Source organism: Gymnodraco acuticeps, unplaced genomic scaffold, assembly GCF_902827175.1.
Source record: "Gymnodraco acuticeps unplaced genomic scaffold, fGymAcu1.1, whole genome shotgun sequence".
Lineage (NCBI taxonomy): Eukaryota > Metazoa > Chordata > Actinopteri > Perciformes > Bathydraconidae > Gymnodraco > Gymnodraco acuticeps.
In genome coordinates, this window is record NW_022989752.1 from 1,314,168 (window position 1) to 1,338,527 (window position 24,360).

The 24,360-nt window shown below is 40.3% G+C and overlaps 1 protein-coding gene across 1 annotated transcript in view; it reads right to left on the reverse strand.

The window, feature by feature from the left end:
* Positions 1–24,360, reverse strand: part of LOC117542954 (low-density lipoprotein receptor-related protein 8-like) — a 181,730-nt gene that overhangs the window by 51,107 nt on the left and 106,263 nt on the right. The window contains 3 exon segments of the mRNA XM_034210852.1: positions 3,878–3,898; positions 3,901–4,251; positions 21,559–21,687. Coding sequence (XP_034066743.1) covers positions 3,878–3,898; positions 3,901–4,251; positions 21,559–21,687 — 501 coding nt within the window.

Sequence of the window (24,360 nt, forward strand, 5' to 3'; positions counted from 1 at the left end):
GGTTGAAGACCAGACGAGCCGCTGCATTCTGGGTGAGCTGCAGAGGTCGGATATGTGTGTGGGTGTGTGCTTGTGTGTGTGAGCACTATCTGTTTTGCTTGGCTTATTAAGCCAACTTGGAGTGCATCCCAATCCGAAAGTAATCAGTCACATAAATACCTGCACAGATAAAAGCCGATGGAAATAATAAGCAAGCAGGTATTGCTTCACCAGCTAATAAAAATCCACATCTACCCATTAAGTGTGTGTGTGTGTGTGTGGAAGTGTGTAGGGGCATTTGTTTGAGCTTGCTCTAACAGCGAGGGCAGGTTTATTTAACTCATTCGTCTTTTTAATTGGCTGTTTAATTATTCATGTTTTGGACTGGCTCTGTAAAGGGAATGTAGGAAGACATGATCAATGGCTGTGGATCCCACAAAACAGCGTGGCGCACAATCACTGTATCAGAAAATATGGGTTACACACACACACACACACATGGAGGAGATGGCGGAGAGAAGCACTCCAAGGTGTGGTTACACTTTACCCGTGTCGATGTGGACAATGCTCGTTACCAAAAGTGCAATAACAGTTTAGCATGTAAGGGCTGTAACACGAGCATTTTGTCTAAACATTTAGCAAAAGTGCACCACATTCAGACGGAGGAATGCACCGGGTTCGACTGTCTTTCTAGCAGCTCTGTAGCCCCATCCACGAGTAACGGTTCCACGTCAGGTGTTATGTATGCTAGCAGCAACACACAGAGTTAACTAACTGATTCAAACATGGGTTAATGATCAGAGGTAACTGAGTTATTTATTTTGTTAAAGTTTCAGCTATTCTGTTTACAGTTCAGTCATCAGATTATTTAATATGATTTGTTAAAACATTGTTGTTTCTTTCGATGTGAAATATTATGTATTTAATTTAAATAAAAAGCAATGTTAGTTTTGTTCACAATTAGTTTACCTTTTTTTTTTCTCCAAAAGAACCAATAAGAGTACCGTTAAAAGACCGGACCGATAAGCGGTATCGATAAAAGTAGTAGTACAGTTAAAACCTTAACGATACCCATCCCTAGTCAAAACTGAAATGCATGTCTGCAGCAAACGTTTGCACTCGGCATGAACACACAGGTAGGCGGACTTATAATGATAAACTAATGGAATAAATAATCCTATGCCATCATTACATGTGCTGGTTCTTCCTGCTAAATGATTGGGATCTTAATCTCAGCTAATTATGATGAATCTCTAGATGAACAGCAACAATAATGGACTCCCATCTTCAGAAATGTTGGCAGGAGTGAAAGGAGAGAACCAAGTAGAGATACGTTTTGAGCATTTCTCATTTAGATTAACCTCCTCGAAGTCACTTGTCCCAGCATGGCGTGAAATAACACAAGATTATTGGAACAGATGTTTCAAATAAGATGGGAGATAATAACCAGGGGATGGGATGGGTCCATGTGAATGAGCAAAGTTTGATGGAATAGAGGAGGGGAGAACAAACTGGAGACATGCAATGATTCTCACATTTCTAATTTACATTGAAATGTTGCACCTCCCCAAGCTGAGCTCTGCTTCCTCATTTACATCAGCCTGACATCTATTACATCTTGTTTCACACAATGCTCCTACCACCCACCTTTATTCACAATGTGATGAGCACGCGCACAAACCCAATCAAATACATATAGTACACACAGCTCTGTCTCATCACATCTGTCAAACAGTGAACATTTCATTTGACACATTGAGATAGATGACTCCACTGGCACATGATGGCGAGGCAAGACGACTTGATTTACAGTCAGAAGTCATAATTATTCAACTACGTTAGCACGTTGGTTTTTTGTTTATGTATTATGTATGTAATGGCATTCTTCCCAAATATAGTCTTAAACTGTAAACCTAAATTACATTTGACTTGGATAGCCATCAAATTGAGTAGTCTTTTTTAAATAAATTAAACTGCAATTTGATCATAAGGCTAAGAAACTAGGCTACTTCATTACATTACAGGCTTCCCAAAACCTTGCTAAACATCAGTTTCAAAGACTTTGCAGGTTTAATTCCCTAAAATGTAAGAACTTCACATCCTTTAAGACACACATATCAAGGTTTATTACCATTGTACTTCCTCTAGGCAGGTGGAGCGTCAAACAATTATACATTTGCAGGAGACACAAGCGGAAAATAGCCTATTTACTAACATTAAGTAAAAGAAAAATATCAAAAAATGTTAATTTCTTCTTTTCGCACAAAACATACACATTCAAGCACTTGTTTGTCTTTGTCTATTTTCAATTACTTTCAAGGAATTTGTTTTCATTTAAATTCATAATTTATGTAAGTATTTCAAGGTCCAGTAAAACCCTAAGGAAGATGCCTCTGAGGGAGAAGTAAACCTTAAGAAGATCAGTTATTTCAGGAAACCAATCAATAGTCATTTATCAAATTCACATATTTGGCAATAGGTAGAACTAAGAATAACCAGCTAATAACCAGGATAGTCTACTATAATTACATTTGAATTTGAAGTCATTGTTCACACGACTTTGCATTTCATGCAGTGCATACCTAAATAGTAGTTTGAATCTCAAAGATAATAATATATAATGACCTGTTATTACCATATGATTGAGAGATGGCAGGGTTTTAAAGATTACTATTACACTGTATGTGCAGTGGTCTATACGTTGTCACAGTTTCTTTTTCTGCGGTATTTACTGTATGGTAATTCACTTTTGAAGTGACTACAGCAGACTGGAGTATTTCAGTATTTGCAAGTGCATGAGAATCTGCTGTCTGGGACTGTATTTGTGAGCACAGGTATCAACATGTGTCTGTGCGTTTGAGTGTGAGTGTGAGAGTGAGTGTGTGTGTGTGTGTGTGTGTGTGTGTGTGTGTGTGTGTGTGTGTGTGTGTGTGTGTGTGTGTGTGTGTGTGTGTGTGTGTGTGTTTGTGCGTCAGTGTGCTTATATCATGTTGTATGTGCGAGGCTGCTGTCATCTCCCTGAGTGGTATGTGGGTGTATGAAGAGGACACCAGATGGGGGTCTCACTTCATGGAGGACCTTCACACACACACACACACACACACACACACACACACACACACACACACACACACACACACACCCACACACACACACACACACACACACGGTCAAACACACTCAGAGTTTCTCCTTCTGCTTCCACAGATCACAAAGTAAGAACACACTCATCATTATAAAGTTGAAGCCTTGATCGTCCTTCAAACATTTGGTGGCACAACATGATTTGTCTCGTAGTCTTTGTTCACGACACAAGACATGTCAGTCTTTGAAGTAAAAGCCTTCAGTAGTGGAGAGCCACAACCATTGTTCCACAACATGCATGCATCAAATGCCTTTATTAAAGCCTAAAGCTGGAATTAACTTTTTTAATTTACCATTAAATTAATAAAAAATAAAACAATCAACAATGAATTCACCCTCCAAACAAGTGCTGAGTGACGCCATTGTGTCATAGAAAAGATACATTACCTTAAAGAACCATAGCGATGCGATTATATGACACATTCATAACAATGACTGTAAATGTAAATCAGTGGCAAAGCTGCTTCCTGGTCAAGGTACATGACTGGACTGAATAAAGTCGTGCCGTTGTTCGGAAAAAAAAGAAGTTTGTTTTGCTCTAATTATTATTTTTCTTTAGTGTTCGGAAAACAAGACATTGGTGTTCAATGCGAGGGGTTATGCTATTGGGTGATAGGATTTATGACAATTAGAGGGTTTATCCTGATTATAGTTCAAACGAAAGCAGCATTACCCTTAAGGAGTGCATTTACTCATTTATCCAACTACTCATTATTCCATACACATTAATACAACATATCCACAGATGACTTACCACAGTTTGCTTCATCCGATTATCCTTACAGTCTGCATCTCCGTCACACTTCCAGTTCATGTGGACACACTCCCCGCTCCCACACTGGAACTCTCCCACCGGGCAGCGAGGTTTCTGGGGCTCGGTCCTCCGGCTGCAGCGCTCCATGGACTCGTCCGACTTGTCCTTGCAGTCGGGGTCTCCGTCGCAGCTCCACAGGGCGGGGATGCACTCGGAGTCATTGCAGCGGAACTCGTGCTGGCCGCAGGTGGAAGCCGTGCATTTCTCCTCATCGCTGGCGTCCCCGCAGTCATCGTCGCCATCACACACAAAGATCGGTGCCACGCACTTCCCATTACGGCACTGGAAGTCTTTGGAGGGGCAAGCCTTGGCATCTAGGGGAAGAATGGGACAGGCGGAATGGAAGAAAGAGGAGATCATTATTTAGAAAGACATAAACGGTTATATAAAATGTACTTTAAATCTCATTATTCTCTCAAACTGGATTGAGCTGCCATAAAACGACATCCACTTCAACTTATTTTGGAAGCAGACATTAGTGGGTAGGGAGTACAATGTGAGTCAGAGGACAGATATAACACTGCATATATTCTCACTTTGTGGGGGAGTAGGAATGTGTGCTGAAATAACTTTGTATCTGTTATCTGGCAATGGAGTGAAATATAAATGTTGTAAAAACGTAATGAGCAGAGGGCAAATAGAGATGTTCCTTCTTTTCTATGGGGCTTTTGCTTTCTGGTGAGAGTAAAATAAGGAGTATGAACTTAAGACAAACTGGTGACTCTGCATGGTGCTGTGGAGCATATTTTTAAAGCACTCAGGCCTTGGAAGTTGGACAGTAAAAAGCATAGCAGAAGGAGGATATGCAGTAACAGATGTACAACGAGATAGAGTCAGGGGAAAAAAATGCAATAAAACATAAAAAGGTTATTAAATGAAAGAAATTGTCTCAACTGCAACAACAAATTCCCAACCCTTTAAACATAAATGCACTGAAACCCAAAAAGGAAACGCTGCATTGTACCACCATATTAAGCACAAGGTCGTGAGCATATGTGCAGCAGAAGTCCAGAATGTGGAAGCAGGTGTATAATGAGCAGAGAGGAGGCACAGCTGCAGGGGCCTGCCGCAGTGCAGAGCCCTCCTTCACAAGTGAGTGTGTGTGTTTATGTGTGTGAAATGTTTGTACAGACATACCTTTAGAGACCGGCTATGATAGCCTGTGCATGTGTTTATTTCTTGTTTATTTATTCTTATACTCAGAAGACTTCTGGGAAAATATTTTAATGGGTAATATGAGGAATTTGGTTAAACTTTTCATGTATCTGAGTGTGTTCTTTGGTTTTACTGGCAAACTGCATGTTTCCTCTTTGCCATATCCCAGCAGTGACAGTATCTAATTGCAGTCAGGTTGGACAAATCAATTTAAATCATGTATTATGCTTAAAAAAACTCTTGTCCTTTGATGTTACTTATCTCTGGCCAACAAATATAAGCGCTTCACTTTCTTTCTCCTCCTCCAACAGCGCCAGAGGGACTCATTATGATAATAGGCTATTGGATTCCCTGCTAGCTATTACTGCTAGCATGCTAATCATCCCCACTCAGATCTAAGTAATTTAATTAACATGAGCACATCAACAACATCAGCAGCATCCCAGCAGAAGCTCAGGTGGTTTGGGGGTCACGTAGGGTGCTTGTGCAAACAAATACAGGGCAAAGTTAAAAAGTGATTATTTTTAAAACTTTCTATTTGAACAGCCATAGGCTTTTTGTTTATGAAAATCATAAAAATATGTAGTTGTATTCCAGAGGGTGATGAGGGGCTGGTAGTTAGACTAAACATTGTTTTTTTGTATGCTTTAAAGAGTTTTACATTAAGGTAGGGAGCTTGGTCAACCAGGTGTGCTAGCTGTAAACTGTAAGGCTGGAATAAGAAATGTGCTAGTACGGTTCCCACTGGGATATTGAGCTACAAAACAGATAGTTTGCTTTCAATAGCTTTATTTCCACTACAGGAACAGACAGAGGGCTTAAATGTTATCGAATATTATGTCCCATGGATAAAATAAAACAGATTTAGCTTGGGATTGCTACAACAAAGGTGGTATTAAACCCATTCTTTCACAAAATCCATACAGGAGGTTTGGGAGGGTGTCTATTCTCTTTAGGTTCTACCCCCATCCCTAGATCTGTGGATACATCTCAACTAATTCATCCTGACTGTCATGCCGATAAAAAAAACATAGAAGCCTGGTCAATCTGGTGACAAAAAGCAGAAATGTAGCTTTAGTTTACCAAACATAGGCAAACAAAAGTCCTATTGTGGTAGGAATCAGCTTTTTCTAAAATAGCACTATGTATCTATGTTACTATGAGTTTCTGATGAATCATTATTTTGTATTAATAACCAGACAAGTGAAGAGTGATTTATGAGTTTACATCTGATCCTTTACCAATAAGGAATCAGTGCTAATTATTGCTAAAAGCACTGATTTAAATGACAACCAAGTTGAATAGTTTAAACGATCATTGTTGTATAGACCATTGTTGTGTGCTGTATCTATGATCACTGGTATTGGTAATGGCGTAATGTTTAACTATATGATACCATAAACCTGTAGATTTTGGTTTTCAGAGAATAAAATGCCACCTGTCTGCTGCAATTCAGTTATTTCTTTTCTGTGGGTCTACTGAACCAGATATGTAGGCCTTTAACTTCTTCTATTGACTATCATTACAATAAACTATAAAACGTTTGAATGCCGTTTGTGCTGGACAAAAGTAGAAAGAAAAAAATGGTCCTGTCTTTGACAAAAAGGAATTTCCCTTTTATTTCAGCTTTAAGGTAATCCAGAAAGAGACTTAAGATGAGCAGTTTTGCAATATTGCTTTCTGAAGTACTTATATTATTGACCTAAAATACAATATTTGACATGTATCAGACCATAAACTGTTCTATACCATTTTTCAGGGACTCCCCACAGTGTGTAGGCTCAAATCAGCTGTGTGTTACTTCAATCCCTTGATCCTATCACCTGGCCACTTCAAAGCTGACACACGCCGAGAGGACTTTCGAAGATCAGTCAGTAAAAGTGGTGTCTCGATTAACAGAGGCCAAAACCAATCCTCAGAAACAGACAAGGTAAAGGTTCTAAGGAGAGCACAAGGGGCGGTAGATCTTTTGATAGAACGAGAGTACAAATGTCCTTTCCCACCATAAGGGACCTATCCCAGGCAACAGCAAGTGGGCAGATTTTATAGCAGATAACGGTGGAAAAGGTCGATGGTATGATGCGAAAGGTTATAGATTAGATATAGTGGGATTAAAAACACTGTAAATGTATTGCATGCTATAATGGTTAAAAAAAAAATCTACTAAATTCAACCAATAAATAAATAAATAAATGTTGAGATGAATAAGGCTATTTGACTGAGCTGGAATCCCCACAGTAAATTAAACACATCCATCCAATGGAATAAACAACCAATTACACATTTAAACAGGTAATCGGTAATCTGATTACATCTTGGCAGTAACCTTCCGAACCGGCAGGGGATTGGGTTTAAGTCGGGGTCGAAGCTTTCCATCCATCCATCCATACCTAGACCCTACAGGGGACAGCTAATAGATCGAGCACTGAGATAGGGCACAGCTCAATGACCTTGATCTGAAGGATAATTGAACTCTCTTCCAGCATGGCCTCGTCCAAAGCAAGTGCCTTTGCACCCAAACACACACATACAGAAATAGATGATATTCTCGGAACACACTTGAAAAGACACAAACAATTATACATGTTGACTAGTTCCATTGTAGTGCTCAAACAAGTATTCCAACACATGCAATGCGCAGGAACACACATGAACACACACCTCACTTCAACCTCCCTTCGAAACGCTGGGTTCAAGGTTTCTGGAGCGTGGAATCCAATCAGACTCTGTTCTAACATGTCAGCCACCCAGCCATGGTGTGGGTTCAACTACACCTGTACACAAGCATACACACAATTTCCCCGACATACACAAGTTTTTCACAAACCTCTGTCGACCAGGTGTGCGGGTGGGAAAGCAACTTGAAGATTACAGATCAGCTCTAACGATCGTAAATACAAATTGCTCAGTGACATTCACCGCAATTTTCCAAAGCTGCATTTAACCGGAAACAAATACACGTCCACTCTACAATCTGCACATAACAATAGACTGGAACAGCTGAAGGCATTTTAGCGGAAAGTTTGCTTAATGAGCCTTATATAAAAGACAACTATCATGTACATCTCATCAATATCAATATGTATGCCTTATCTTTCACAAAAGAGCATCAATACAAAACAAATGGGTTGAGTCAAGCATGGCTTGAACTGTCAGATACACAATAGCAAACAAATCACCGTATATTTTCATTACGATTGATGGGAGAAAAAAAAATGAGCCCGAACCACAGCCAACCCTTCAGCGCGTGTTTCCATCAGGGCTGTGCAGGACGAGAACCTTAATTCATTATAATTATATAATTAGTGTGCAGCTACCTAACACCTCTTTTTTAGAGGTATCTGTAAACAAAGTGCCAATTTAAAATGTATAAAGTAACACTTTCAATGACTGCAGTTGTCTATGCTTTATAAAATATACTTATCATTTGGTAATGACAAGTATGACTATAGTTTAAGCACTTCTAAATATTCATAATGCTTTAAAACAATAATCATAGCACATTATAAAGCATGTTTATAATGATTTTAAGTACGTGTATGATGCATTATAGTCATGGTAGTCATAAAGTGTTACCCAAGTAATGTAGAAATGACTATCATTTCCTTGCACTCCAACTCTCGACGGCGCTCAGACACATCTTTATGTATTGAGTCAGTATTTTTATGACATTTGGCTAATGTAGCATTTGCTATGTATCAAGCACCATTAGCCTTGATATCATTAAAACGGCAAACCATCAGAGGAAGTGCCAGAGGAGCTGAAATCCAGGCAACTGTAACAAGATGGTAGTGAGTTGCAAAGGTCTAGAAATGTAGGCCTACCACTTCTGATGGGGACTGAACACTGAGGAGCTGAGCAGGAGCCAGAGAGGGGGGAGAGGCCGTTATAGATCATACTTTTGATGCAACACGTTCTGCAGAAGAGCGAGAGGGGCCTTGAGTTTGCGTGAGTGTAAGTCTGTGTAAAAACAGACATAGATAACTTGACATGCAGTCCCTCTTCAGGGCTCTCACAGTGTTTATCAGTGCTTTGGCTACATTAGACCTTTGAACACCAACACATGCCTAACCCTAACCCTTACCCTAACTCTAACCAAGTCTTCACCCTAAAATTAATGATTCCCCTCATGGGGACCTCCAATTTGTCCCATAAGGGAGGCGAGTCCCCACACGTGACTGTGTAAACAGATTTAGGTCCCCACAAGTATAGTAATGCTAGGCTGGCCAAACACACACACACACACACACACACACACACACACACACACACACACACACACACACACACACACACACACACACACACACACACACACACACACACACACACACACACACACACACACACACACACACACACCCACACACACACACACACACACACACACACACACACACACACACACACAGCCCTGTTCTTCGACTTGCTGTAACATAAAAGTGATATTCTTGTCCTGGAAGAGAATAGATAGACAGATGATATTCTGAATAGATTTATCACTGACTGACAGTGATAGAGGCAGCCTCCAAAGGAAAAGAAAATCACTTTTCAACAGCCAAATTGGGTTTTCACCAGGCAAGGAGCCGGCATGTCATGTTCGGAGCACTGCTGGAAACCGTCATCTAACATGCCAGTCATCTCATTTGGTAAGCTAATGTGAAAAAGATTAAAATAAAAAGCAGAAATATGAAACAAGATGTTGGAGCAGATGCGGATATTTTGCACCCTATTACAAATGACGTATTGCAGAAATGTGTAATATACTGTAAGAAAAATTATTTTTTTTAACTTGCATGACATGATGCAGTATTTTTTAGCTATTGAAATATAATAACTTATTTTATAGAAACAATGCATTTTCCTTAGGGATCTAAAGGTAATGGAGAAAACATATCTTCATCTGTTAAGAGCTCAAACTAATGTCAATATCAGGCTCAATCTAGACTTCTACAACATTTTTCACTTTTGTGATTTCTGACCCTAGCGTGCAAGTGCTTCACTTAAATAATAACGAACACGAAAAAAATACCAATACAGCATTTCGTTTTCACGGTTAGATTGTATTTTCTCAGAACGAAAATGTGTCAAACTGAGTGTTGAAGGCTGCTGAAAATAAGACCTCAATGTAGTGCGGCAGGAGAGCCCAGGGAATCTACGTGAAATGACAGCAAAGATAAAGAGAAAAATGGCACAAAATTCACTGCGAGCCAAACTCTCTGTGCAACTTGATTGATATACACCAGGGAGAGACTTCCTCTTAACCACCTTCATCATGAGCGGGGACTACTGGGATTGCGCACACACACACACAAACACACGCGGAAGTTTACGCACGCACACACACGCGATATCTAGAATAGAGCAGGATATTTCAATAGCTCAATCACTATGCCATCTGACAGCAGCTCAGACTGGAATATGAAATGCCTCAGCAGCAATCTCATAAGATTATGTGTCTGCATGTGTGATAAATGTCCCTTTGTGTCACTATATACACATGTGGGTGTGTGTTTGACATAGTGTGTGTTAGGGATGCCATTGGTCAAAAAACATTTCATATGTCATATCATTTAGGCCAAAGTGTGACATGGGCATCACTCCATCTTTTGTGGCTTCCACTCAGTCGTTCAATCTTACCAGTACCCCCATCCCCCACCACCATGCACACACAACACACACATTCATCAACACACACATTTTGCATGCCTGTCTTGAAAATAATTGCATTCACTCCCATAATTGTAAGGTAGTAAATCTATGAATACATTACAAATAGGTCATTGTGATTTAGTGTGCTGATTACATTTCAACAGTAAACATGTAATCCTGCATTTGACCACGCATGATAATGACATGATTACCGTCTGAGATAGCCTCATCATTCTTTTTGGATATTTTGGATATTACAATGCGTTCACAACAATGTCTATAACTAGAGACACATAGCAACGCCTGGCTGTGCTCCTCAAGTGAATTGTAGATCCCACAGAGGTTTCTCAACTTATTGGTACATACTATTGTTTTGTAAGGATTTGAAAAACTTCAGATATACAGAATAATGATATAAAACAAGGATAACCTTTAGTACAGTACCTGGCAGCTAATAGCCTTTTTGGTCACAATACAAATATAAAATATCGAATGAATTTCTCATCTTTCAAAGAGGCTAATCTAACAAATCTGCTCTAAAATAAACTTTGGGCGAAGGCTTTTAGAAAACTCACTAGCCTGTAGTTTGGTAGAGTTTATAGGTTACTGGCCAGGAAAGCTGCACATTTATAAGAGTCTTCCTTTCCGACTTTCTGTGTTCAGTTGTATTCCCCTTAGGTCAGGAGAGCAAAGTAGTAGTAACACAAGCAGCTTACCAGCCATCTCTACAGGATTCTGAGAGAGTGTGTGTGTGTGTGTGTGTGTGTGTGTGTGTGTGTGTGTGTGTGTGTGTGTGTGTGTGTGTGTGTGTGTGTGTGTGTGTGTGTGTGTGTGTGTGTGTGTGTGTGTGTGTGTGTGTGTGTGTGTGTGTGTGTGTGTGTGTGTGTGTGTGTGTGTGTGAGCGAGTGTGTCTGTGTGTGTGTGTGTGTGTTGGGGGTGAAAGAGGAGTGAGTAATGTTCTTTAAGCTATCATTGGAAGAAAGCGGTGTGCCTGAAGCAAGTGCAAACGCCTCTGGGTGCGCAGCGAGGCTGTTTGTGTGCCGGTGCTCTATTACATTACACCTACGCACAGAGTGAGAGCAGTCAGAGGATTATAAATGAAGGAGAACATAATGGAGAGAAACTGAGGCGAGAGGCTACCACTCTGTCTATGCAGTCACCTCTTCTAGTGGAAATGTGGGTGAAGCATGATAAAAGAGGCAAAACCACACTTTGCAAATGTTTTACACAAATGCATTGCATACGGTACGGTATCTTTATGTAGATACACTCTTCTGTGTTCTAGAGCCTAGAGCTAGCTGCTTAACAGGTTATATATTGAATGTGTGTAGATACCTGGAGGAGGGGATGTGGAGTTCATGTGTGTACAGTTTGTGTCTCACTATGTTCACTTAAGGTTGTTTACTTCAGGTAGAAAGCACTTCTTCACAGATACTTGTATCCTTATGTACAAACACTTAACACGTGCCACTGTATTTACTCCCCTCGTTATACTTCCTACCAGAATAACACATATACAGCACACATACCTGCCAACCCTACCAATTTGGGCGGTAGTCTAACGCTTTTGACATGTTTGTACCGCCTACCGACTTAGCTGACTTTCCCTACCGATTTTCAATCTTCCCAAACTATAACAAATAAAAATGACACTACATACACACTGGACACGACTTTTGCCGGACACCGTTTGCAGCGTGTCTGTGATCGCATCATACAAACAGTCCTCTGTGTTTCTGAAAGAGAAACAACGTGCAGAGGCAGCGTTACCCCCCGGGGCTGATGGGTAATCACTCCCAAATGAGTTAGGGGAACAGAGACGAGGCATTTGAGTCCTGCAGGGTTTCCCCGTTAATATCAGTGTCTCGAAAACACATGTTGGCGACTGAAAGACATCCAGTGTTTGGTCTTTTCCTGAAGCATCCTTCACAGTGTCTCAACTGAAAGAGGACCACAAACACACACAAAATATAATACAATGTTGAGATTTGGGGATATTTATCTCCCATTCTTTCACTTTTTCTGACATTTTCAACACCAAACATATCGTTAATGTCTCTGTTTAGCGAACTACAGCAATCTGAAAGCCTGTACATTATTTATATCACAATTTATCAGTAGAAAAATGCAGGAAATTACTTTTTTTAATGCAGAATTTTCTGATTTATGGCGCAACACAAAGATATATCGCTCTGTGCAAACCTTTGACTCTAATATGTCAACAACATGAAACAATAATATTAACCTGGCTTTATCCAATGTTCACACAAGAGTTCTACATCCTGACACATCCTTCATCTACACTGTCTCAACTGAAAGAGGACCAGAAACACATTCAAAATATAATAAAATGTGGAGACTTTGGGATATTTATCTCCCATTATTTTACTTTTCAGGCATTTTACAGACCAAACATGTCGTTGATGTCACTGTTTACCAAACTACCACTTTTTCTGAAAAATGCATAAAATTATGCAATATAGGCCTATGTTAAATACATGGTTAGTCATGGATGTGTTCTGATTACCTAATTTGGGCGTGCACATTCACAGCGCGCAAACCTACCTCTTTTGGATTTGGAAAGGTTGGCATGTATACACATATGTACACACATATGTACACACACACACACACACACACACACACACACACACACACACACACACACACACACACACACACACACACACACACACACACACACACACACACACACACACCCACACACACACACACACACACACACACACACACACACACACACACACACACACACACACACACACACACACACACACACACACACACACACACACACACCACACACACACACACACACACACACACAATGTCTCCCTCCTCCAAACCTCTCTGCCCTGCTACAAAACACCAACTAACATAACCCTGGTGGGCATTGATCGGGCGGCTTGTAATGTAATACAGCAGCTCAGGCTGGTGTGAAAAGAGCAACAGGTCCCCATGGCCCTCAGGAGCCTCTCTGACTGCTGTCTTTCTCTCTGTCCGCCTGTGTCTCTGTTTGCGGTCCCCCTCTCTCTGTTGTTGCCACCATAGCACTGACAGTTTATGATGAGTGTGTACTGACTGGCCACTTTGACATGTTGACAGCATTTTCATAGCTCTCTAAGGACCAAAAATAGCCTTCTTGAATGAGATAGCGCTAAGCTAACGCTAGCGCTGGTTTAGCAGACATACAATGAAAGTACTACGAGAGTCGACAGAGAGGAGACAACCTTTTCCCAGGACGCAATGATAGAAGCAAACACACTTTAATTAACATGTTGGGAAATTCATTCCCTCAATTGTAGATGATTTAATGAACACAAGCTCTTGATAAGCATCCTGTAGTTTCTATTAACAGGAATCTGTGATGCATTGAGAGGCAAAGGGAAACTCCCTGTGCCCGTTCTCATTTAGGTGTGCGTGATCTCATTAGGTTTGTGTAAATGTAAACTCCTCTAGTAATCAACCTTAATCATGCTGGATCAGCACCTCAACAGACCACACACACAAACACACACTTACACAGGCATGTGCACATGCTGCAATCATTTAAACAGTCCAATTGGTTGAAATTAAAAGTTGATCAGTGAATAGGTAAAGAACACTTTTCAATTATGCTTTGCTTCAAAATCTTCACTTAATAAGAGAAGAAAAGTTACAATTAGTATTCAGAAAAGTAAAGAGAGGCCATTAGCCACAAAGCACCGCCTTACGCAGACAAAAAAAAATTATGTTTAACCTACGCAAACTAAGCCTGAAGCATGCAAACACAGAGCTAGCAGTGGCGGAGTGCCCTCAACGTACGCAATTTCACATTAACATAAATTAAAGGCTTGTAAACTTTCTTCAGAGACCTTCCATAAATGTAATAAAGAAGCTCTCTTCTGAATCCATGTTTTATTCAACATTTGGATATGCTCAATTAGCAGCTCTAATTAACGCTAGCTGTTCTCAAATTGTAGCTGCTGTGGGAGGGAGGGAGGGAGGGAGGGAGGGAGGGAAGAGATCAGAGGTGGAGGGTGGAGGATGGATTTGAAGGGGGGAATCAGTTTTTTAGGGGTAAGATAATAGAATGAATGTGTGTGTGTTTGTGGATGTATAAAATGGTTTGTACACACTTTCTACTGCAGACTGAACATTATAGATTTAACATAATTTATGAAACTATTCATCGAAAAACACACAAGCTCCCAGCAACCACTGCATATGTCTTATTTTCTCACCAATTATTTCTGTTGTACTTCCACAGACCTTTTAGAGATGACTGCTTATTACTGATAGTCCTGATTGTTAGCGTGCGCTGCAGACATGTAGGCATTACCACAAAACCCTGCTGGCTGAGCTATTCATACAGCATTCTGCTCCCGACTGTTTCCAGACTGCTTTGTCACGTAGCTGTGCTTTGTTATCTGTAGATAAAATATTCTTTTAGTTTCTTTGTTATGTCTGTAACATTGAGAGAAAATCAAGAATAATGCATGAAATAGCAACATCATGATTAGGTTTTATGCTACCCTCAGTGACAGGAGAAGAAGACGGTAGATTGAAACACCTGATAAATCATCTTTTTATATCGTGCTGTTTGTTTCTCATTCGGTAAAAATCATATTATTATTACTTTTTCTTTGACTGAGCTTCACTATTGTGCTTTATTGGTGTAAACTAAACTAGATTACTTTTTTAGAATGACTCTTGTCATAGTGTCTTATCAAGGCACATCTAATTTGGCTTAGGTATATGTACTGTAAATTAAAACAGCATTTAATACAAATTAACAAAGAAAAAACCCTGAGGGAAAACTATGTCTTGACCATTTAGGTACATTTAAAAAATATTTAACTGCATTGATATGTTGTTAAAATACTTTTGAATAGCCTTTCACTGATGACCACTGCTATAACTGAAAGATGGACGAATAATACATTTGTAGAAAAGCACAAAATAACTTGCTTAATTTAAAGACATAAAATGTATCAGTTTGGATGAAATTGTTTTTCTTATTATTATTGTACACTTAGCTCAGTTTTTGGTGTCTACAGATTACTGAAAATTCACTTAAACTTGGATATGAAGGAAATAAAACAGAGCTAATGGATCCATTGTGGGGGCTTTTTAAGGGGACTTTCATGTGTGAACTCAGATAACACGGGTCCTTTTCCATGGATCAGGTGCATTTAATATTCACCACTACCACCTTCATCTTCAAATGATAGATCAAAAGCTTATCTCATCAGGTTATTACAACTGCAGGACTCCAATAACACACACACACACACACACACACACACACACACACACACACACACACACACACACACACACACACACACACACACACACACACACACACACACACACACACACACACACACACACACACACACACACACACACACACACACACACACACACACACACACACACACACACACACACACACACACACACACACACACACACACACACACACACACACACACACACACACACACACACACACACACAATCAATTATCATCCAGACCCCAATGAAAACGTTCATGGCAGTATTAACCACCTAATTTCCCACTGAACTAAGGGATAGCATTTCAGACAGATGAAAGGCTATAGAAAAAAAGCACAAAGTCTGATTGTCCTCCAAGTCATTATGCAGGGATAAAAAGAGATTAAAATGTGCAGGTGTAAACGGGCGAGGAAGAAAGGAAAGAAAATGCACTTGTTTTTATATAGTTCATGTTGTACATCAGGGGTGCCCAACCAGTCGATCGCGATCGACCGGTCGATCGCGGGGAGATTCCCAGTCGATCGCGAGATGTATCTAAAAATAGAACAACAACATTCTGTTGTATCGTTAATGTCCTGTAACATAATCTTCCTGTCCAGAATAATGCACATGAACGCATCAAAGCTTTGTGATTGGCCGGCGAGACCCCATGTGTCGGGGCGTGACTGGTGGGCATTGGGCAGTGCACTATTTCACTGACGTTGTCCGTGTCAACAGGAGTGACAGTCTGCACACACACAAGACCGCAATTATGGCAGAAGCAAAAAAGCCCAAAATATATAATTTTCACTCCGAGTGGGAGGATAATTATTTTTGTATCTATTCCAATTCAAAGTCCATCTGTCTCATCTGCAATGCGAGCGTGGCTTTATCGAAGAAGGGTAATTTAGGAGCGGCATTTCAAAACAGTGCACAAACGCTACGAGACGGAATTCCCTCCTAATTCTGCCCTACGCTCCAAAAGGGGAGGGGCCTGAAAGGACAGCTAAATGCACAGCAGTCCATTTTCACCAGGCCCAACAACAAGAGCAAGGCTGCTACCAGAGCATGTTATCGTGTCCGTCACGTTCTTGAGAAACACATGAAGTCTTTCAAAGACGGCGAAGTTGTGAAAGAAGCTTTCCTGGAGGCTGCCGACGCGCTTTTGGGGGACAGTAAAAATAACAGAATTTCAACAGGTTTTTGATATAATAAAAACTCAAGTTAGATACCGTTATTAATCAGCTGTAAGTTTTAGTTTGTTTGAACTTATTCATTATTGTACAAAATGGTATACGAATGCAAACATTCAGATCTGTTCTGTTTAAATTGATTATAGTCTATTATCAATTCAGGTTAAGAAACTAGTGTTGCTTGCATCCTATTTTAAAGGCATTTATTTGTATAATCTACTAAAATGCAACAAAAAAAGGGTTTGATTCTATTAATTTTGTCTTTTTTTATTGCACTTTGGCAGCAGATTCCTGTGTAGCTTCAGATCTGAGTTGTCTTATTAGTAAGCCTAATTTATACTTTTGTAGCAACACTATTTTTATATAATAGCAAAGAAAGGGTTCAGTCTTTTCTTTTTTCCCTGTGTCATATGTGGCAGCACTGTTCAATGTTTCTTGAAAACATTACCCACTGTATGTGACGTGTGAATAAACTCCAACTCTGTATCAACAACACTGTTGTGTAACTTCAGTTAAATACTTGTATGTGTGTAGATTAGAAAGAGGTAAGATAAAGGATCTGCAGTATTTTATGAAGTATTCATCGTACAAAGGTCAGTTTTATACAAGTAGAAGTGTGTATTTACCTGGTAGTAATGGCTTTATATTATCTCTATTTGGACTGGTAGATCTCAGCAGACTGGCAACTTTAAAAGTAGCTCTCGGTTCAAAAAAGGTTGGGCACCCTTGTTGTACATCATAGAAACAAAGACGGTATGTGTACAATGGCAGCTTGGGTTACATGAGTAAATCAACAGCTGCTGTTGTTTTAATTCGGTCATGACCACAAACTCCCTAATGTAATCACTCTGTGTACTAGCAGCCTACTCTCTTACAACCTACAGACAGAATGGAGATGAATGGTCGACACAGAGACTAATGCCCCGGCCACACGAGGACGAAAACGGTCGTTTGCGTTACTGTTTAGTGTCATATAGACCGTTCGGCCACACGAGGACGACCGAATACGGCACTAAACTGCGTAAACGTTAACAGGTCCCAAGGTGGATAGAACGGCATACGCAACGCGGTGGGGGGTCCAACGGCTCCGTGTGTACGCCCTATACGATAATTTTCTGATAATGATGAGGCAATAGCCCCGCCTCTCCCCACCTCTGCTGCTCACCCCCGCGTCAAAGTAAACTGCACACTGAATTCAGATTATTTATCTTTCTCTCGATATGGACATAAACGCGAGTGAAGTCTAATCTGACAGGACGGAGACACGCAGCTCTGCTTACCTGCAGCTCCTCCCGCTGTGATGCGGCGGTGAACGGAGTAAAACACACACTTCAAGTCCGATCATCACCCTTAGCTATTTTAATTACCTCTCAAACTACCTAAACTAGATATAAATATGTTTATTTTTACTGTCGGCCGGGTCACTCATTACTGGATCAGCTGCTGCATGAGACAGACACTGGCGCTGTCCGAAGAGAGGGAGGAAAAGAGAGGCTCCGTGTATTTTATTATTATATTATATAGATTCGTTATTCATTTGTTTTAAAGCTCAATAAATAACAAAGAAGACCTTTGACCGGCACTTTTATAATTGTGTCGGAAGATTTAAACTTTAATACACGTTGACTGGCGAAAAACTCTGCCTGGTTCCCTCGGTCCCCACATGGATGTATAATAATAACTGGATACAGCGTGGGAGGCGGGGCCTCATTCATTCCTATGAGAGCTGCTCATTAGCGCATGATGATAAAATGGCCCACCTTTTGAGAGAGTGAAACGTCACAGATTACCCAGCATGCCTGAGAAGTACCCGTATGTGCGCTCATAGAGCATGCGCAACTTTAACCAAAATGCTCGTTCACATCAAGCACGTCAATTTGCGTACACGTAACAGCACCGCGCGTTCATGACAGCATGGTAATGGTACTTTATTTAATACAACATTTACGGTACAAGATTTAATCATACAGCCCATGTAGTATGATAATGAATTACAGCAAACATGTGCAATATATCCATTATTACAGCTCCGTGGGATGGCAGTAAGACGATATGGATCCGTTCTTATTGTGCATCCATGGGTAAAGATAAACGCAACTCACATTGGTTTCTCATACAGCATCTCTGTAAACTACGTGTATTCACTGAATTTCACTCTCTGCCTTTAACGGCTCGTTGTAGCTCCAATAGCTTCAGCCCCCACCCTCCCTGTGAGCACAGTGTGCTCTGATTGGTCGGGACACGTAACATGAACGTGACGGCGGCGCGGTCCCGTGGGTTAGATGCGCGTTCATAATGCAGAGGGAAATAACTCTCAGAATAACGTTATTAGCACATTTTTACAACTTGAGGAACGAATGTTTTTAATAAGGGCTATACAAGTGTTCATACTGGGTAGTTTATTTAGTTTAAACAAAATTATCCAACGAGTTACAGATCACTCTTTCCCCATGTAAGTCAATGGGAAAAAGTGTTTCCGGGCCTGGCAACCAAACGGAAGTGTAGTACCGCCGTTTGGCCAACACGAATATTTTCATCTGAGTCCGGTGCACTTCCTGGGGGCTTGGGTCCCCACCGCGGAGAATAAACAGAAGGGCAACCATGCTTCTTCGCTGCTTTTGTGGAGGAAGTTACAGCGCCACGTACAGGCTCCTGCATATGTACTGCAGCTTCTCCAGCGGTTGGAGCTAAACGGAGCGGTCTCGTGTGGGCAGACACTATCCAGATAACTATTGCGTGTGGACGGAAGCTTGTTTGCGATTGCGTTTGCGTTAATCCTATGCGTTTAGCCGTTTTCGTCCTCGTGTGGCCGGGGTCTAACACTCAGAGCAAGCATGACAAAAGGGGAGTTAAACTATCAATATCCACCTGTCAAGAACTTTCCAAGACAAATGTGTATGTTGCAAACTAAAGATAAAATATTAATTCTACGTATTTGAATCAGTTGGGTTGAGGCAAATACTCTAAATATGTTCGAGTGCTGTTTATTATTGAAATATTACAACTTTGACATGTTTGCAAAACCTGAATATTATTTTCATTGCTATAGTATCTATCCGGATTCAAATAGTATTAAGTGTTTATTTATGGTACATGTTGAAGTTAATTTAATGTGCATAATGCACATTTTTGTAGATATGTGTTGTTAGATTATCATAATAACCCCAGGGGGTTCATTGTGATAATATACCGCAAGACAACATTTAAATTAATTAAAGTTTAGATATTAAATTATCAAAAATGGCTTCTGCAATCAGTTAAGTACATGAAAAGATCGTTTTATGTTTTACTATTTTCAACTTTTGGGTTGTGCATACAGTACAAGAGAAATATTCAAATAACAGTCAGGGGCAATCTCACACACACACACACACACACACACACACACACACACACACACACACACACACACACACACACACACACACACACACACACACACACACACACATACACACACACACACACACACACACACACACACACACACACACACACACACACACACACACACACAATCATTCTGAAAGTCTGAACTCATACAAAAATGAATAAAGATGTTTATACAGAAATGTAAAATAGTCTATACATATACTTTTTATTAATTTTATAAAATTATTTATAGTGTGTATGATTTTAGACATGGGTGTCATGGACAGTCTAATATTTCATGCAATCTTATATTCTAAAATAAAAAAAGTTTGTGTGCATGTCTATTTTTGTGATAAAGGTTGGAATTCCATAATGCCATGGAACCCATGTACACTGAAAATCAATGCACTTTGCTATCGAGTGCCCTTTTAGCCAAGAGCAAGAAGATTTAGGCTCTATAATGTGATGTGAATGTGTATTACTATGGAAAGTGAGAGGGTGTTGCAGATGATGGATGGTTGTGTGTCTGCGGTTTGTAAGTAATTCTATAGATTTCCTATAATGCAAGCTAAGATTTGTGTATGAGCATTTGAGATATCATACTCTGGAATATGACATCTAAAGAGCCTGTTAGATCAGATTGTTGTGATTGTCATCAAAACCTGATTTCCCTCTCTTTCTCTTTGGTTTTCAGATCTCAGTTTTTTTTCCGCCTCTGCTGTTTTGGATTCTTTCAAAATATCCACCTTTTTTCACAGTGTAAGAGAAGTAGGATCTGCCGCTATATAAACTTGAATTGAAAAAAACAAAACTGTATTAGCTATTGAAAGGCGTCAAGCATTATAAAATAAAGTGTTTAGTTCTGCAGATACAAGGATAAAAGCTCTACAGATCATAGTGATTGAGTAACTTGTCCCAGTTTTCTCCTGTCACATCCCACATTTCCACCGCCCACCTGGAACGTACCTGCAGCGCACTGCTCCTCATCTGCTCCGTTCTCACAGTCCCTCTCCCCGTCGCATCGCCATGACAACGAAACACATTTGCTGGCAGCCCCTCCACAATCAAACTTCTCCGGTGGACAGGTCTGTCGGCCTGTTGTGAGGGGGTAGGTGAAACACAGCGAGGGAGACAGAGGGGGGAGATAGGGAAAGGAAAAGGAAAATGGATAGCAGATGAAGAAGTTGAAGAAAATGAATGGAAGGGAAGGAGAACAGAGAATAGAGAATGAAGACAGGCAGAGTGAAATGAGAAACGAAATAGAGAGGAGGCAAAAGATAGAGAGAGAAGGGACAGCCAGTCAATGAAACAGTTTGATAACTTAGTTATCTTGTTGCTCCTATCGATTCTCCTGCAAAGACCTGCAATTAAACTAGACACTTAGTGACAGAGGTACAAAGAAGCAGCCACACTGTCAGGCAGTCACACAGCCAGTAAACACAACACACAGTACACAAACGAAAAGAAAATACACTTTAATCAGACATGGAAAATACAGGCACTATGAACTTGCAGCCCATATAAACTAGAGCTGCTTGTTTTATTTGACCAATTCATTATTTTGAAGTGACATTGTCAAAATATCTGTTGTCATTGAGGACCTGCCACTGACGGTGTTTAGATAAAACTATTAAGACATTTAGAAAATCAGCAAATGGCACAAACATCAGATGTTGAAGTGAAAAAGCACTCAGTTTGTCAAACATGCACACACACACATGCACACTGTGTGAGTGAGGAAATGGTCCCTGTTGGTAAAAGCCCATTACAGTAGAGAAGGCCATTGTTCCTACATGTGTAGCCCGTGGGGTTGGTACAGGCAAGAAAAATGCAGCCGTCCAATACATCAAATTTACACTGAGTCCCCAAAGCAAAAGTGTGTCCCTTCTTCTTCCTGCACACCACTACACCCCCCCTCGATCCCCCGCTTACCCCCACCTCCCTGTTCAATCTCTCACACACACTCACACACACCATAGGGACTCTAGCCCCAGATTACATTACAGTGCCTTGTCAAACTCAACTCAATCAATTATACATATTTGACCACGAGCATGCTTTTTGGCAACCAAGTGTTTGTGTGCGTCCGTGTGTGTGTTTTGTGCCACAGATCAATAGTACCTATGGGATTTGCCTATTTAAGTCTCATTCCCTATTTATTAATCTCGTATTTTTTTCCACCTATTTATTTATTTTTAGTAGTAGCCTACTGAATAAATTGCTGCCATTCGAATGCTGCCCCTCATGGATGGACTCTGGGGGTTTAAGCCGTGCCGGTAGTGATTGTCAGCATTTTCTCCAACGGTGTAGTCTACATTGCCGGGTTCTACATAATTTAAAATGGGGCTACTGGTATTTTATTTGTCAATGGAACTGGACAGGTGTGTGGTATGAATTCCTCCTTTCTTTGTGCGGGTTGATCTTTTTGAAGACCTCCGTTTGTGTTCATGGGAGGAAGGAGGCCTGTGAATCTGGCTTACTGTTCAATCAATTTCAATGTGTGTTGGTGTGTGTACTGGAGATACTTTAATATCAATACTAGTCTGATGTACATTATTTAATGACTCTCAGTTTGCGTGGATCAGCAGAGTCCAAGGGCTACTGTCGGGAGACTTTCTCATACAAACCCATACAGAAATACAGCCCCCTAGGGGGTAAGTCCACTAAGTGTGTGATTGACAGTTGGGTTAAACGGATGTAATTTGTCGGACAGAGCATTTCAGGCCACGGTAGTCAAGAAGGGCGGAGTCATGGATTAGCTGCCGATCAAATGACTAAATACAGACAAGCAAGAAAAGATACTCCATTGACATTAATAATAAAAAACTCAATCAGATGATTTTCATCCCTAGGGTAACAATGTTCACTAATTGAAATGGACTTTCCAATTTCTTATTATTATATGTTCAAGCAATAATGTGTGACTATTAAAATGTCTGCTCTGTAACTCTCTATTTGCTTGGATGTTTTATATCAGCAGCTCTACCAATGTCATATAGTCTATATTTGCTTTGAGTATTTATATATTGGAGTATTGCAGACAGTTCAAGAAAATTGGTATGTGCAAACTAAGTGAAGTGTTTTACACTGCTTGCAGGAACAAGAGCAGGTTGTATACAAAAAAAAAAGGTGAGAGTACATTAACATAAGTAGCAATACAACAGACACCAAGTGTGCACATAAAAAGAAAACCATTCAAAGAGAGAAAATCCTGTAATATAAACTCAAGTCATATTTCTCCCTTCTGTATTTATAATTGAGCATCATAATGCATACAAAATCTGAGAAAAACCCTCTCAAATATTTTATATCAAGGTTTCCCTGTCTGACTTTGAGAATCCAGATGGTAATGGTGTTGATAATGACGTTGTATTCAATGTACTTGCGCCAGACTTTTGAAAGTCAGTGCTTAGCACAGGTTTGCCCTCTCTCTTTGTTCTCTTCTCACATTATGCTGACAGGTGTATCCAGCAGCAGAGCAGGCACTGAGCAGCGCTGATGGACTTGTCAAAAGTAAGCTGGGGACACATCTATGCCTGCGGAGTTTTGTGCTCTATGATCATTTTCCAGGTAAAGTGCCTCTTTCATTGCAGAAAAGTTTGTAAAGGTTGCATCGCTTAAAAATGTTGAGAGATAGAACAATTGACTCAGATGATGGTGGTGCAACTTTGTTCACACATGTATCTAATGAACACATTTGTACACACGCTTAACAAGGCAGGCAACCACATAGCCAGAACTATATATACATGTAGCTACAATTATTAT